This window comes from Apus apus, chromosome 9, assembly GCF_020740795.1.
Source record: "Apus apus isolate bApuApu2 chromosome 9, bApuApu2.pri.cur, whole genome shotgun sequence".
Taxonomy (NCBI): domain Eukaryota; kingdom Metazoa; phylum Chordata; class Aves; order Apodiformes; family Apodidae; genus Apus; species Apus apus.
Genome location: NC_067290.1, coordinates 7,935,121 through 7,951,599, shown reverse-complemented (window position 1 = coordinate 7,951,599; position 16,479 = coordinate 7,935,121). Strand labels below are relative to the sequence as shown.

The window sequence follows — 16,479 nt, the reverse complement described above, 5'->3', positions numbered from 1 at the left end:
GCATGGCAAGGTTTGATAAGAACTGTTATGTAATAGTTAGCTCAGGCAAAAAAAAAAATGATTAAAAGAGATAAGTTACATGTATCTCGTATTAGGTAAGCTGATTAAAAAGAAAAACACTGAGAAGTGCAATAACTGGATTTACTAATGCCACATAAAATTAAAATTCAAGCATAGATTTGGATTTTTGCACAGGGCATGTGCTGCAGAATTTTCCTCAGGGAACAATTCTCTATTGGCAAAGCATGGTCAAACAGAACAAACACATCTTTTTGTCTTTAATTGTTGTGATTCTGTTTAAAAGTTACAAGATGCCAATTTTAGCATGTGGAATGCAAATGTGAAAGAAAATGGGTTTCCTGAATTTTCAGTGATTGACTAAAATCCACACACATACTGGTTATTTTAATTTAAGGAAAAAGGATTTTGTTTCTTTATCCTGTTACATAACACTGGATCTATTCTCCCTGGAACACACAAGTATGTTTATCATTAATCTTAAAGGGAAACAGTCATCCTTCAAAATCCTTTCAGAATTCGTATTATTTTTTAAAAAATTTTGATCCCAAATGACTGGATATGAATTGAAGATGAAAGCATGCTGTTTATTTTTTCAATTAGATTACTTTAACGTCGTTTATGCAGAGTTCTTATACTGTTTTTCCCAGCAGAAACAGTGAAGAAAAAAACATGGGCTTGGAAGTGACCTGAAAAATGCAAAACATACGGTTCATGCAGCATCCAGCAGGAGACAGACTACCTGTTACTGATTTTTAGCTCTTTTTTATGAAACTGGCTGGCTTTCAGTTTTGAAACATTCTTTAATAATACCAATATATTTTATTCTATAGTGCATTCCTTTCAAGGACTTTAAATTGCTCAGGAGCTCTTGAAAATCCTGGTGAAAGCCCTTGGATATACAAGAGTTTTTTATTTCCAGGTAGCTGGCTGTCAATTACCTAGAGATACTTCACATTTTCCAAAAGCCAGCATGACCCCTTTGGTCCCAAGGCTGTTTCCTCTGGGTTTGCCCCTCACTTTATCAATCAGTCCCTGTAAAGGAACAGGCATTTCTAAACTCAACTGGTGTTCAGAAGGACCCGCTCCAGCCTTTCAGACTTGCTGAGTGCCTCAAGTTAATAGCTAATCAGCTTGATATAAGGAAAGGACCAGTGGAGACAATCCCATAATGGTTAGGCAGTCTCAAATATAAGCAAGATAGGCCATCCATAGCATTAAAATCAGAGAATTTAAAGCTCATGGGGCTATTTTTTAAGAAGATCTGTGCTTTTTTGTTGTCTTTGTGTTTGACTTGTGAGCTGGGTGCATTGTTCCGTGGCTGGCAGGTTCACATGATCAGGTGTGTACCAAAAACACAGAGCATGTTTTGACTTCTGTTTGATATTTTATTTGGATATTATTTGAAGTAAGAAAAATGAACTGTCCAGGTCATAATTTCATCTAGAATAAACATAGACTAAAACCTACAGCAACTTAGTGGATTGTGTGGATTAGTGAGATACCCTGGTACGTAATAGCAATAGCAACAATTCTATTCCCCAGTTTAGTAATGCTTAAAATCTGCAATCCAGAGTCACAGCATGATGTGCAAATCCCTCTCAAAATCTGCCTCCCTTTTTCAAGCTCAGGATGCTTTGCCATGCGGGGGAACCCCAAAGCTTGCCCCCATACAGTTTTGTATAGGAAACAACTGGAGAATTGTTAATGTGTGTGACTTATTCAGTGCATCTTTTTGCCATTCTTGCTTATACTCTACTTTACAGACAATGCTACTTGTCCTCTAGAGTTCTGCTGGACTTTAAGCCTAGAAAAATTTTGCTTTTAAAAATATTTATTTATAAAGTTTTCTCAGTCCTTGCAAAGCTTTGTCCTTATTCTTGTCCTGTCTTGGTACTGAGGTCATGAGATACCATATTTCCTTTAGCAACCACACATTGAAAAGGAAGAAGTTTTTATTCCTGGAAAAAAAAAAAAAAAGAAAGAAAGAAAAAAAAAAAGAAACATTAAATCCGTTTTGATTTTAAAATGAAAGAGAATTTGCTGATGAGCTCATTTCAGATCCTGCTGTCTTCTCCCTCCACTTCACCTGATAGAAATCTGATCTAACTCTGCCAGACACTTGTGTTAATATGTATCCATCTGCAATCTGCAAAATTAGGCATTCGCATCCCTGCCCCTTGAGATCCCTTTTACAGGGTGCCAATACAACAAACCTCTTCTGACTTCTGTGCCTTCTCGGTAGATTTCCACACGTTGTAGCCAAGCTGGGGATTTGGCCCAGTGTCTTTTTTAAACCCTGTGACCCAGACACGGAGATTAAAAGAGTTATGTTATTGGATTAAACAGATACAAGAGGCACTCACTGTATCAGCACCCAACACCTTAAAACTCCAGAAAGCAGCTCAGCATGTTAATGGCAAAAATAGTCTCTAAGAAAGAGTGAAAAGGCAAAGGAAGGTGATTTCCAACCTGTGCATTGGGCTGGGGTGCAAAAGCCTGATTCTCTGCCTTGGTCTGCAAAGCAGCCACAGGAACATCGTGTCCTGTGTCATTGTGTCTATAGCATCCTCATACTGCAAACGCTCCAGATCTGGTATACGAGTCATTTGAACTACACCTACCTGTAACTGGAGTGATTTTGGCCTTAGTTCAGTTCAGGTTAATGCCTTCATGGTGGGGTTTCTAAGGGGCTAGGCTAGACTGAGCTATGGATGGCACCAGTGCACACTGAAATCAATAGAACTGCAAAAATAAAAAATACTAATAGATTAGAACCAGACCTACAGGAAAAGGATTGAAATTTCAGGCACCATTTATATGCTTAATATTATTCACATGCTTATGCTTTATAATTTGGGCTCTAACTTGTGATTTTGGTTACATAAGAGGGCTGGAGGAGCCAGAGGCATTAGTGCTGCCATACGCTGCTGCAGCTGGAGGCTGAGTTCCCCAAATATTCATCAGGCACATTCTCAGAAGTTGTGCTGTCTCATAATGAAACAGCATACAGCACTGCACATATTTATGACACAAAAGGTCTTATATTATTATTATTCCACTTTGTTCCAGGTACTGTTTACATGCCTCTGGCTTCAAAACAGCTTTGGCTGTTGGTTTTTGTTACCCCAGCCTTGTTGTTTGTTTGGGGTTTTTTTTGGTGTTTGTTGTTTTGGGTTTTTTTTGAACACAGAGAGCAACCATGTGGTTTGTGTGGCTGACTTTTCTTTTAATGACTGAAGAGCAACAGAACAAGGGAGAGCCAGAGACAGAAAATACAGGCTTTGATTCCTCTAGAGAACTTGAGCAAAATATTCCACTGCTGTCAGTGGTACAGCTGTGCTGGCAGGAGCCTTAGCACAGACAAGGCTCCAGCCGCTACTTGCATTTCATTGATGTGGCTGCAGGTTCCTCATCTGCATCGAGGCATCCTCACTGCAACTGAACAAGTGGTTGTGCTGGTGAGAAGTGTTTTGCTTCATTCCCCAGCGCTGCCAGAGCCACTGCCTGTGTTTGTGGTCCCTGGTGGAGTCTCACAGAATGCTAGCTGCCTTCAGGGAAGGATGCCTTCGAATTCGAAGCTGCAGTACATAAGAAACCTGAATCAGAAGACGTAGGTGGCAGCATGCACTACATCATGTTATTAGTTTAAACCAGGCTGTTTAGTAGACATATGTCATCAATTAGCTGCATATATCCTATACCTCTATCTATTTATCAGATAAAAACCTATTCACTTTGCAAATCAGCTCCGATCCTGGAAAAAAACAGAGTGCCCTGGCGTCAGGGAAAATCGCTTGCGTGACGGTGACACGCGGGATGTGGCATCTTGTTCTGCCAGCAAGGAGTGTGCAGGAGGGGTGCAGCTCCCTGTGCTTTTGCATGAACCAGCCAAGGAAGTCAGCCTTTCCTAGCGAGCTCTCTGGAGGCTGCTGTGATGGAATTTGATTCTCCGGCAGCTTAGGTGGTGGGCTCCGAAGGTGTGTCACCCAGTGACTGCCATCCTAGTTTGTGGTGTAGGAAGGTAGGGTCTTGTATCTGGGAGAGCCTGGAAGAGTAGAGCTGTGGGGACTGTTCGCTCTGCTTTGGTCCAACTCTGCTGCTCCCAGTGCAAGGGCAGCAGCGCTGGACTCCCGTGAAACACAGATGACTCAAAATCTCCTTTTCCCTGCTGCTCTGCCCCCACAATGCAAACGGTTGCAGTGTGGAGGATTTTACTAAGTCTTCAACAGGGGTTCTACGTGTCCGTATGCTGCTGTATCCTTTCATTACCAGACCTAGAGCAGATGCGGGTAGGAGAGCAAAGGCATATTTGGAGCATATACCCGCTCCCCTGCAGGAGAAAAGCACCGGCTTTCGGCGCAGTGAAGCCCAACGCGGGACAAAACGTTGCCCTGCTCATTTCTGATGCCGATGGCCCCGGCCGTACTTTGTCCTCGAGCGGTGAGCAGGGCTGGCTGGTGCCGGGGACTGCTTTTTCGGGAGGAGTCAGAGAAGAGCCGAGAGATCCCACTCTCCCTCCCAGGCACCTGCCAGCCCACGCTCCCTCGTGTTTCCTCCTCCAGCTGCAGACAGCTGCGGGGACCAAATGTCTCAAAAGCCCGGCTGAGCGACAGCGGGTCCGGAGTCAGGGCCCTCGCCACCTTCCAGGGGAGAAAAGTGGCCGCGGAGAAGCGAAGCCAGGGCCGGGCAGCGCCGGGATGCTTTGTCCGCGAGAAGGGTGCTCTTTGTCTAAAGCTGAAAAATAATAGTTAAAAAAAAAAAAAAAAAAAAAAAGGCATTTGGGGAAAAAAAAAAAAAGAAAAAGAAGGAAGAAAAAAGCCCCGAGGAGCCGAGAGCCGCGGGAGCAGCCGCCGCTCGGCTGTCCTCTCCGCCCCGGCAGCCGCGGGGCCGTCCCCGCCGGTCGGGCTCGGGGGCCGCCCCGCTCCCCCCCGAGGGCTCCGAGGGGGAGGGCGGGCGGCCCTGGGCGGCCCCCCCGGAGGCGGTGGCCGCTGCCCCGCACCCGCCCGCCCCTCCCCGCGGCCGCCTGCCAGCCCGGGCTCCGCCGCCGTGTCTGCGGCATGGCCCCTCCTCCCCCACACCCCTTCCTTTAGGCTCCCCCCTCCCCAGCAAAGAAGAGGCCGTGCCGGTGTTTTTCCACTCAGCAGGATGGGTGATGCTCAAAGCTCCCTCATTAGACAACAGACACGAGAGGTCAGGAAGAAAGCGCTTATAAATTACCGTTTCCTCCCGCTCGGCGCTGTTAGTCGCGCCGCACCGCTCCGCCGAACGCGCCGCAGGGGCGCAGCGGCGCGCAGGCACCGCGGGCAGCGGACGCAGGTACCGGAGGCTCCGGGGCTGGGCGGGCGGGGCTGCGGAGGGGCCGGCGCGGACCGACCCCCGCGGCCGAGGCGAACAAAGGGCGGCCGCTCCGCGCCCGGCGGAGCCGAACCGAACCGAACCGGGGTGGCCGGTAGCGGCGTCCTCCCTTTGTCCGCCCCGGCTCTGGGTGCCGCTGGGCGCGCTTTCCCTTCTCCCCCCCTCCCCATGTATTTATTTATTATTTCTTCTTTCTCAGTCCCCCTCCTTCCCAGCTGTCTCCTCACTCCTAGGGGGTTTTTCTCCCCCAGCGGTTATTTTCGTACCTCCCCCCTCACCCCCCCCCCCAACCTTGCGTTAACTTTTTTTCGCGATAACAGTTCGCAGCAATTACCCGCTTGCTGGCCGCCCTCCAGCACATCTACGGAGCACGCTTCTCTCCGCGGCTATATTTGCCCTTTTTCTCTCTCCTTCCCACCCCTCCCCGCAGTATTTTTTCTGGCTGCCGTGCGCTAACCTCAAGTGAAGAGGCTGATACAGGCAATGCTACATCTGATGCTAATGGGCCTACCTGGTGGGTAATACGGCTGCCTGCTTCTGCCTTTTCTTCCCCACCTCCCCCCCACCTCGTTTTCCTTTTATTTTGTTGATCCTTGGTGTGCTAAAATCAAAGTTGGGATTCTTTTGAAAGAAAAACGCAGGGACTGCCCAGGGCAGGTTACCGAGCTCAGCGTGGTGTGAGGGGACGATAATTCTGGGTTCGTCTCAGGGTATCTTGGATCCCAAATTCACCCGCTGGCTTTAAGATAATGAATGCCCATTTCTGCCTGATACTGTAACAGGCGGCATGTGGGAGGACTTGCAAGGTTTCCATATAAGAACATGGGAGAATTTATTTCACACAGGCAAAGGAAAGTGGGGAGTATGTGTTATTTATGAAATGGAAGGCAAGCTGTGTTTTCCTTAGGCAGCTCCAAGAGTCGCAGAACTTTGTATTTAGAAATTATAAAAGCTGATTTTTGCTGCTTAATAAGAGCCACATTTAAAGGAAAGCACTGATGAAAAAAAAAAAATATATATATAGTGGGAGAGGATCGGGATAAACATGAAGAAATACAACCCCACACGTATTCCAGCACGGCTTGTGCCAAGGTGTAAAGATGGAGTTTTTGGTTAGTTCCCATTTTTTTAACCGTATTGGGAAAGGCATTAAGAAAATGTGCCGAGAGGAGCTGGTTACGTTGAGAGTGCTATTTTGGTAACTGCCTTTTTTTTTTTTTTATCACTTGCATGTCAAAATGTTCTGAGTTTTGGACTAGCAAAAAAAAAGTGAGGCAGCCCTGATCGGGGTACATGTTGGGCTGTGTAATTTGAGGCTTGGATGACAGTAGCTACCAGTTTAGATTTTTATGGCTTTAGGTTTGAGGGTAAATCAGCCCGTTAAAACCTGCTGCTGTGGAATTTGAAGGGGAGAGGCTTTGGTGAAAACCCTGATGGTTTTTGACAGCTGGGTGTTTACCTCTAGGTCTGCATTTGGGCAAGCTGACTGCTTCTTGGTGTTGTCTACCTTTCCTCCAGTTTTGTGGAAAGATTCCCCTAAAGGTTGTTGGGGTTTTTTTTAAGCAAAATGTGTGAGCAGTTGAGTCAGCCAGCATCGTGACAGTTGTCCTTTGCCTGCAGTGAGCCAAGCACGAGTGTGGCAGGAGGATGTCTTTGTTGCCCTGGTTAGACTGACACTGGAAACTTTATTTTTGGCACTTTCAGAGATATAATCTTCGTGTTTCCTCTTCAACTGTCTCTGCTTTGCATATGTTTGGATCGTTGGGTTTTTTTTTTTCTCTTTATTTGCCTGAGTCTCACCTCTGTTCCTTCCTCTCCCCACCTCTCTCCCGGTTTGGCTGCTTGGAATCTGCACCCACTGGAGGGCGACAGTCACCTTTCCCTCTCCCTGGGGTCCCAGCCCTGTCCGGGGTGGGGCGGACCCGGACCCCCACCTGCCGGCAGGCCCGGGGGCGAAAAGGCCATTTCTTTCTGCAATTTATTATCCCGCATCTTTTACTATACGGTTTTAGGGTTATTTTCTGCCACACGTTGTAATAAGCGGGAGATTGCAGATGGCTCTGTGATATTCAGCAGTCCCAAGAAGGTGGTTGCATGCTTGGGGGGTGCTAGATCAAAGTCCTGGGTTTTTTTATTTGTTTGTTTAGGGATATTGGTCTAGAATCCAGTAGAAATTTGGAATGCTTCAAATGCTGCCAATTTGTTGGTGGTTTGTTTGTTGTTTTTTTTTTACTTTGCTGTCACCAGAAGCAAAATTTGACATATTAGTCTTTGTCCATAGTCACTAATTTGTAGCTTTTAGGTGGGTTGCCTGGAGGTTTTTTAAAGGCCAGGGATGAAATGTTTGGGCTGTGGAGGGAAGCCTCAGTCCGTGTGAAATGCCGTGTGAAAAGATGTGCAACATTGTTACAGAAAAACATGAAAACACTTTCGATTGGCTGGCTCTTGCTGCACTCTGCTTGGGAAACCTCCCCGGCCCCAGTGCAGATCTGTCTGGAGAGCCTTGGGGAGTATCTTGTCTTACAGCTAATTGTGGCAAATATTTCAATGAGTTTTCCCCAAATCGATACTTTGTCTAACCAAGACTGAGCTGCATCTTAGTAGCTTCTAGCCAAGTCCTGTGGGCTGGCTGTTTCCAAAGAGGTTCTCAGATACAGACCTTCCAGCAGGCTGCCATGTTTTCTGGGCAGCCAGGCCCCTAAGGATTTTCATCAATGAACCCCAAGACTCGTCAGCAACCCCCAGTTATTTTAATTTTGCCCCTTCTAGTTTCTCCAATGCCCTGTAGCTTTGCCCCAACAGGCAATAAGATAACATTCCCCTGGTGTCCCTATGGTAGTGTTGCCAGGTCCCACCAGTAAGAGGAGTCTTTATAGTGTTGCTCTACTCAGTTTTTTAATTATACTGGTAAATGACTCTGAAAAGATTACGCTGATTTGTTTCTTTTCAATTTAACCATATTACAGCACATAAAAATGAATGGGAAAGCCATGGCAGTTAAAGCCTTTTGCAAGTAATGTTTATTTTATTGGTCATACTAATAAATTGTAGATCATTTAAGAATTGCAGCTATGAATAGATTACCCAGTAGGATTAGTGGCTTCTTTGACATCTCACCACTAACTTAATTTATCTGACCAGAATGGATCAGTGTTATGTTTTTTAAAGCAATCCTATACAGTACTCAGTTTATTCTGAAGCCACTCTGGGGTGGGGGCTGCTTGCAGGATTAGGTCCTTGGCACTTGGAAGAAATGCATGAGGACCAAAATGCAGCAAATTAATATTTGTTGAATTTCTTCCATACATGCTTATTTACTTGAATCCTCAGCTGTTGTAGTGCCATGGGTTTAATTGATTTGTGCTAGCTGAGCATCATCCCAAGGCATGTAAACTCTAGGCAATACCCTTTAAATTGCTTTCAGTGTAGCTTATTGATGTAACATAATGTGGTAGAATTTGAGTGAAACTGTCCGTGCACCGCCCCCCCCCCCCCCGCCTCCCCCCCCCCTTAAAAGTGCCATTGGAAAGGTTACCATGCTGCCCATCTGTGCCTCTGAAACTGCAGCTCATGTCCTACAGCATCTTCTGGTTTTGTGTCAGTCTCTCTGTTTGTTTGGGTTTTTTTGTTTGGTTGGGGTTTTTTGTTTGTTTTTTTTTCAATGTGTCTCTGTTTACACCAGCAAAAAGCCACTCAGTGCTGACCCTAAACCCTGCCCCAAGAGCATCCACCAAACCCACCAGCTACGTTAATGGAAGGAGAGCATGGATCAAACCCATGTCCTGCCTCCTGCACTGGCTGGGGGGTGGCACAGGGTGGCAGGAGGGTGGCTGTTAAGACCCATGAGCTGTTGGGAAAGCTGGTGCAATTTAGCAGTTGCTGGGTTTCCTGTTGTGGTTCACTGTCACCCAGAATGGTCCCAGTCTCAAAGAACGCCTTCGCTGCTGTGGCTGTCTGACCTGGGTTTGAATGCAGTCGATGCTTGAAGACTGACATGGAAAAATTATAACACTGTGCCAAAATGCAGCAGGAGTGCCCTGCTTTTGGGTGCTGGGGTAGGTAGACTGCCCGTAGGTAGGAGAGCAACTCGTGCACTGAGCCACAGGGTTATCAATAAGCTAGAACGTAGTTAGAAGTTCTTCCTTTTTTGCTTCAGATCACGTGGCATTTGCATTTTATTTCACTGCTGCAGTGTAATTTTCTTGCTCTTGATACACAGAGTGAAACAAGTGAGATATTATCTTCTGTTTTGGCATTGGTACTATATTCAGTGTTTTGATGTTCTTCAAAATATAAGTTTATACTGACAAAATTCAGAAAACACTATGTATGATAACATTGAAACTTGTCTGATTATCTTGCTAGACCTATTTTTTTTTCCTTTAAAATATTTTTTTTGCCTTTTCTCTTTCTCTCTTTTTTTTTTTTTTTTTTTTTCCAAACAGGAAGAGAAAATCCCTTCAGGAGAGACTCTTCTTCATGTAAGTGTTATTTATGCTTGTTTATGAAATTACAAAAGGGCTATAAAGCTCATTAAAATGTTAAAATACTGAACATTTACCATCTGTTCATAGAAACCAAGTATAGAGCATGTAGAAATAGGCTGTAGTTATACAGTAATAGTGTTCAGTAACTGTTATCTTAACTCTCTCTGTGCAGTTCTTCTGTGCATATCACTGCAGAATTTAGAAACCATTGGAAAGCACTTTGCAGACATTTAAGCAGCATGCCTGTAAAGTTGATGTGTAAATACTGGAGGGATAATATTCAAGTGGTTTGCCTAAAGCAGAGGAGACCCTAAGTGAAAGCTTGTTTTAGCACCCCAGAGTCCTTGAATCCCAAACCCTGTGACAAAAGTGAGCTTCTCTGCCTTGGATACTCCACAATCCAAGTTCTGCCAATAGAGCCGTTTGTTTGCGTGCATGTGTACTAACTAGTGTGTGTGTCTGTGTGGGTAAGAGAGAGTGTGTATACATGTATTTGCCCTCAAATAGCCTGTAGGTATTTCAGGCCTTCTCTACAACCTATGGTGATACCCATTAAAATAAGATTAGATGCCACCAGCCATTGGTGAATACTGTTGCAAATGTTTTGTGAAAGCATTTGGCTCCAGGCTGACTGCTCGGTCTGGATGAACCTGGTACAGTATTCTTCAGTGGACCAAGAAAGCTGCATGTCATAAAAATAAAACAGTTTGGGTTTGTTTTTTTTTTTTCCCACACCATCTAGTGACCTGGTTTGCTTGCAGATGTCAGATTTGAAAACTCTTGAGCAGTATAGGAAGTAGTCTAGTATAGAACGCTCTACTCTGGTGTTTCTTCCTAGTAAATAAACCTGATTAAATGTGTTCAGGGGCTGCATAGATGAAGATTCTTGTTCCCTTTATGCAAAACTAGCTTAGCAAGGAAAACGACTGCATTGTTCCCAATGCAGGACCTGCTTTGCATAACTTCCAAGCATGTACTGTGTCCAGTGGCATGGCAAGCCCACGAGCACTCACCTCAGGCTGATTTCCCATAAGTCAACTTTTCTGTTGTTTTGGTTTTTTTGTTCAATAACATATACCTCAGAATTGCAGCACTCCATTATGCTTGCGTAGCAACTGCTGGTTAATATGTAGCAAAACGCCGTGTGGTAACAAATGTTTTTTTGCTATTGTTGAGCTGGAATGTTAGTTCAGCTTGTAGATAAAAGTGGCTTGCGCAAGGCGCCCTGGTAGACCATGATTTCTAGTGGCTTGTATGGTAGTTCTGTAGGCGACTGTGTTCTGCTTTTCCTCTCCCCTGTGCTTCCTTCATCTTCCATTTGAGCAAGGGGTGGGCTTAGGTACAGGCAGGGAACTGGCAGCCCTTTGCATCCTGCAAAGGACCAGTGTGAAGTTTATATGAAGCCCGTTGCTAGTCAAGCATCTGTTGAAAAAATTCTTGATTCTGGTTGTGTTGCGAGCAGAAATGTTGTAAGATGCTTTATTTAATAGCTTTAAACCACAAGTGTTCTTTGGCTGGTTTTATGGATGTCATAAGACAACCTTTCCAATCAAAAACAAAACAAAAAACTAAGTGAAGGATACCCCACAAAGGATTAAAGAATCCTCCTTCCCTGCAGCTGGAATCCTAACTGAGGCTAGCTTAAGAGTTTGTATCCTTGAGAAGGTACATAATCATTTTTAAAAGGTAATGGAGAAGAAAGAATTCCAGAAGGATTTTGAAGATGACCATTTTCAACATTTGTAGCTCATTTTATTTCACTGTAGTGTAGGAAATTCAAACCTCTTGAAAACCCTGTGAAGCACATACTTCCCAGAGATTTTAAATGGGTAACAGTGCAACAAAACCACCTTTCAGGGAAGAAGCTCCCAAACAGAGAAGAACCCAAATAGATGGACCCTACAGCACTGCCTGTCTGGTGTCTGGAAAATGCAGAATAAGTGTGCAGTGCAGATCTGAAGGCTTTTGTCTGGATATTTCAGTATCACAGACAAGTAATCTGGAGCTTCCTAAGTCAAATACACGTACTCCAAAATTAATGAATAATGAAACGTTTGTGGTCCAGAGGCCATTTGCGGTGCTGCCTTCCATCACCTGCTGTGGCTTTTCAACAGCTAGTGGCAAGCTTTGAGCATCAGAGCCTCTCTCTTCTGGTTCTGTGCATGAAATATGACTTTGACTCAATAACTCTATTTGTGCCTGTCTGTGCATTGGCTCCCCTTGGCTTCTTCAGCTGTGTGAGTTTCCAAAAGCGTGTTAAGCTCCAGGGGTGGGAATAGCGAGGCTATAGTGAAATGGCAGGATCGTGAAGCATCCAGGACAGGGACCTCTCCCAGGCCCTGTTCAGAGGGGGTTGACTCCTGTGGCAGTGAAATCTCAGTGGGGATTAACCCCTCAGGACTGTGGCATGGACTGGTCACCATGACAGGAAGTGACCAGTTTGAGAAAAGACTCTTTGTGACAGTAACCAGCCATATGTAGTTGTAATGATAAGAGAGGGACCGTCTTATTGTAGTCACTTTGCGACAAATACTACCACAATTCATTACTTTCCATCAGTGCCTCATCCTATGGAGGAATCACCACTGCCCATCTACATTGAGGAGGGGACAGAAGTCCCGATTGGTGAGTGCAGTTGGATGGGATTTTTTTAAGGGGGGGTGTAATGGTACTTGGGTTTTATATTCCTCACGTTTGTGTATACCCATTTGTCATTGAAAATTGTAAGGCCTGTTGCAAATGTTTGGGGATTTTTATTTTACTTTCTTAATGCAAGTGTATTTTAGAGCTCCTGAGAACTATTAAATACTGCTAATGCTGGTTTTCAGCTAATCATAAATCAAAATACATTAAATTATGCAGTGACACGAAAAGCTTCCATGCAGAATCTCTTAACACAAGGCTGGGGAAGACCATGAGTATCACAAGAGGTAGTTCCCACTTCAGCCTTTGACCTTGGTGTTGAGATACTCAGAGTAATCTGCTAGCTGGGTCAGCAATTTTTGTCCTGCTGACACTGTCCTGCCCGGCACCCAGCAAGCTCGTGTTGCACACACCACTGAAGAGCCACAAGTGAGCCAGAGAGGTTTGTCCTTACCTGTGTTGCACATCAGAGTGCTGCACACCCCATTTCTGAGCTCTGGCGTGCATGTGTTGTCACTACGTGGGTACTTAGTTAGGTTTGGGTGTTCTGGGTTTTTTGGTTTTGCAGAGTTTTTTTATTAGTGTTTTGGTTTTGTTCTTTTTTTTTTTTTAAATAAAAGAGCAGTCTTTCAGATAACACATAAAGAATGACAGTAAAAGATTAATAAGTTGGACTGTGGTGATCTCTTTGGGCTGTAGAGAGCTGGGACTGCAGCATTTCCCAGGGTTCCTTCCTCATTCAGGCTGTTTTCAGTTGTATACAGTGTGTCCCTCAGCTACCATTTTGGGAGTCTGCCCTGTTAGGCAGATGTGTCTCTTCAAATAACTTTTTCTTACTATATATCCTGATTTTTTCCATTCTTAAATTCAAGCAGTTGCTTCTTGTCCCACTGTCTTTTGAGCTGGATTAACTACCTTCCTCTACACACAGTACCTTGGAGGTATTTATAGCTGGATCTCAGCCCAGGAGTCCTCTCATTTATAGAACATATTAATTTAGCTCTCTTACTCTCAGATAATTTTTATTGTCCTTATTTGTATTTCCTTTAATTTTTCTATCTTTTTTTCTAATCTGTGGAGACTTGAACATCTCCTGCTTTATCCACTGTGGTTGTTTCGGCTTAATATTATGCTGTAAATTTCCTTATAATTGCTTCGTATGCACACATCCAGAATTAGCTTAGTCTTTGACACCTCCTCTATCACTCAGTAGCATCACACAGAGAAACTCTTACCTGCAATCACCTTTAGGTTTTGGTTTCATGGCTTCCCAGCTAACTGTTCCTCAAGCAATGTTGCTGCTCTCCTGAGATGTAGGACTTTACACTTCTAGCACTAAATTCCCATCCTGTTGCATGCCACTTACTTACTTTACCCAGGGATTAAGACAGTGTGCCTATGTATTTATTTATTCCAATGCCCTGGGATTTTATCATTTACATAGATGTTGTTATTGTTTTATCATAAATAGAGCAAATAAGTACTTACAATGTTATATTTTGATAGCTATTGCAACTCTTCTCTGTACATTACTGCAGGCTCTTTTCCCAGTTCCAGCATCCTTGTTTGCATACCTTCCTTAACTTTTCCTTCCTCTGATTATAAAAGTTCATAATGTAAAAGCTGACAGGTTTAGCCTTCCCCTTTTCTTTATTTTGGACCTTTTCTCATTACACAGTTAGTATATTCTTGCTATCTGTCTCCTATACGTGGCACAATGTGGTCTTTCCCACAGCAGATCATCTTTTCCTCACTTCTTCTGGGACTGTAGTCAGCTCAACATCAGTCCCCTCTTGTAAAACCACTGAGGCTAAGTTCTGTCATGGACCCCAGTATTTCATCTTATCTTTCCCGGTGCACTAGGACTGCCAGGACATTGGTACCTGCACCAAGAAAAATATTGTAAGGCTGATAAATTACAAAACTGGCCAAACAAACAGGAAAAAAAACAACAAACCAACCTGAGAGTGATAAACTTCTTTAGAGGATGTTTGTTTGATGCTGTCATTAAGCAGGATTGTTGGATCAGGCTCTGAAATGCAGCAGTAGCTGTGAAATGGCCAGGGTGGGTTGGGAAGGGCATCGTGTTTACTTACTTAAAATAAGTATCTGGACTGTCAATACAGGAAGCTGTGGTTGAGGGGGAACGAGTGGAAAAAATAAATGATGCAGAGATGAGAGCAAACCACAAGTTCCAAGTTTGGCATGTGAATACTTGACGTGGGTGAGGGCTTTTATAATAGCTGGATACAGTATAAATCGTCAAGCCGGGGAGTCCGCTGCAGAAATAGGACCTGGCTCTCAGTTTTGGTCGTACTTTCCATTGAGCTTACCAGCATGATCCAGATCCAGGGTGCCTCTTTGCACCTGTATAGACCACAATAGGAATAAAAAGAAGTCCTCTGAGTTTAGGTTGGTGAAGGGTAACATGCAGTGCGCTTGGTTAAACAATTCAGCACAACCATCATTTACTTTTAAAAGGCTGTTTGGAGAACTTAGCTTATTTCCTCATCTAGACCACATTTTGGATACTATTCTGGCCCAACCCTGACTGGTGATGGTAGATCACTTTGTAGCTTCTGTATTTATGAAAAAAAATAGAGAAATCAGTAGGTTTTTCAGAGTCTAAATTTAACAACACTAATTATTTCAAGCAATTTAAAAAGCAACATAAATCTTGCTTGTTTATTACAGCTGCTTCATGAAAACAGCAGCTACCAATAATACCCTATAATGAAAATCTAGCTAGCACTGCCATGAATTAACCAACAAGAGAATGAGTGTATGGCATCTGGAAAAAGACAGCATTTCCTCCTCGGGAGAGGAGTGTCTTTGCATTGAGGAGAAGGTGGTTATTACCCAAATGCTGGCTTCATCTTGGGTGAAATGAAGACATTGGCATTTCTACATAGATTAATATCACTTCTGATTGGAAGAAGGTCAGAGATCTGTTTATTTTTTTAATGTATTTTGCACTTTTTCAAGCACATTTCTAGAGGAAGGTAGGTAAACAAGATGCAACAAATATGGTAATGAATCAAAGATATTTCTGAGGAGATGGAGAATATTTTATGAGCACTAGCAAAGAATCTACAGAGTAACAATAAAAGAGCACAGGTCAGACCCTGGCAGCCTTTGCTCAGGCACAATTTCAACTGTCTTCCACACAATTAAACAGTTCAGGAGAAACAAGACAAGGATATAGGCAGAGCAGGTTGTTATTCACCATTGCCGTTCATGTGAAGGTCATGGCTGCATTCCCTGATCACCGTTTGAAACCTGTTGTTCTAAGCACTGAAGAAAAAACAGTCCAAATTTACATTTTGTATAGCAAAAACCCAGGAACAAAATATTTGTATTTGCAGTCATTTTATTTGGCCATTACAGAACATCACCAAGGGAATTGCTTCCTTGGGGATCAAGGAGCAATAGACCTGTAGATTGAGATGTTTGTTTCTGTTGTTCCTGCTAAGTTTAATAACTTAGAAGTTATTAAAACTTAGTTTAAAAGCTTCTAAGTTTAATAAATTTAATACCTATTAAATTAGCTGCAAAGACATCCAAATTCAGGCTCTTACATTTTAACTCATTTACTTCAGCATAGCCTTGCTGATTCCAGCAGCATTTCTATTGCTTGATCGTCGTATAAACAGGATCAAAGTCAGACCGTCTTTTTTGGGAATGACTCCTGCTGACCTTGAAACCTGTGGCTCTTCTGCTGTAGCTTCGAGTTCTACATGGATAAAGTCCCAGTGGGCTGCTTCTGTTTACTGATCCACTTTATTAACAAACACTCTTGGCTTCAGTGGACTTATTTCAAAATTATTCAAGTGTGACGTAGATGTTGCCTATATGGGATCCTACGTAGGATTCCTCCAACACCCCTCTCCCCATTAAACCATCTCAAGATGATGGAAAGCTCCATTAGCACTATGAAGCCACATTCTCTTGGTGACTCACAAGTCATGGTGTA

General features: G+C 43.8%; 1 protein-coding gene and 2 long non-coding RNA genes across 12 annotated transcripts in view; 1 reads left to right on the top strand and 2 right to left on the bottom strand.

The window, feature by feature from the left end:
* SLC6A6 (solute carrier family 6 member 6) overlaps nucleotides 1–16,479 on the top strand; it is a 117,602-nt gene that overhangs the window by 54,115 nt on the left and 47,008 nt on the right. For 2 of the 10 annotated variants that reach the window (XM_051627899.1, XM_051627898.1), the window contains exons 1-3: nucleotides 5,771–5,890; nucleotides 9,822–9,857; nucleotides 12,423–12,488. In XM_051627899.1, the coding sequence (XP_051483859.1) occupies nucleotides 5,860–5,890; nucleotides 9,822–9,857; nucleotides 12,423–12,488 (133 nt within the window). In that variant the 5' untranslated portion in view covers nucleotides 5,771–5,859. Of the gene's footprint in view, nucleotides 1–5,139; nucleotides 5,338–5,770; nucleotides 5,891–9,821; nucleotides 9,858–12,422; nucleotides 12,489–16,479 lie in introns of those variants that run through there. The other 8 variants (XM_051627901.1, XM_051627904.1, XM_051627902.1 and 5 more) reach the window with 8 other exon arrangements.
* LOC127388425 (uncharacterized) lies at nucleotides 3,227–4,760 on the bottom strand. Its single transcript, XR_007890374.1, has 2 exons — nucleotides 3,723–4,760; nucleotides 3,227–3,599 (listed from the first exon to the last, which is right to left on the bottom strand). It is a non-coding gene; the product is annotated as an uncharacterized LOC127388425 (long non-coding RNA).
* Nucleotides 14,138–14,565, bottom strand: LOC127388426 (uncharacterized). The gene is made up of 2 exons (XR_007890375.1): nucleotides 14,468–14,565; nucleotides 14,138–14,389 (listed from the first exon to the last, which is right to left on the bottom strand). It is a non-coding gene; the product is annotated as an uncharacterized LOC127388426 (long non-coding RNA).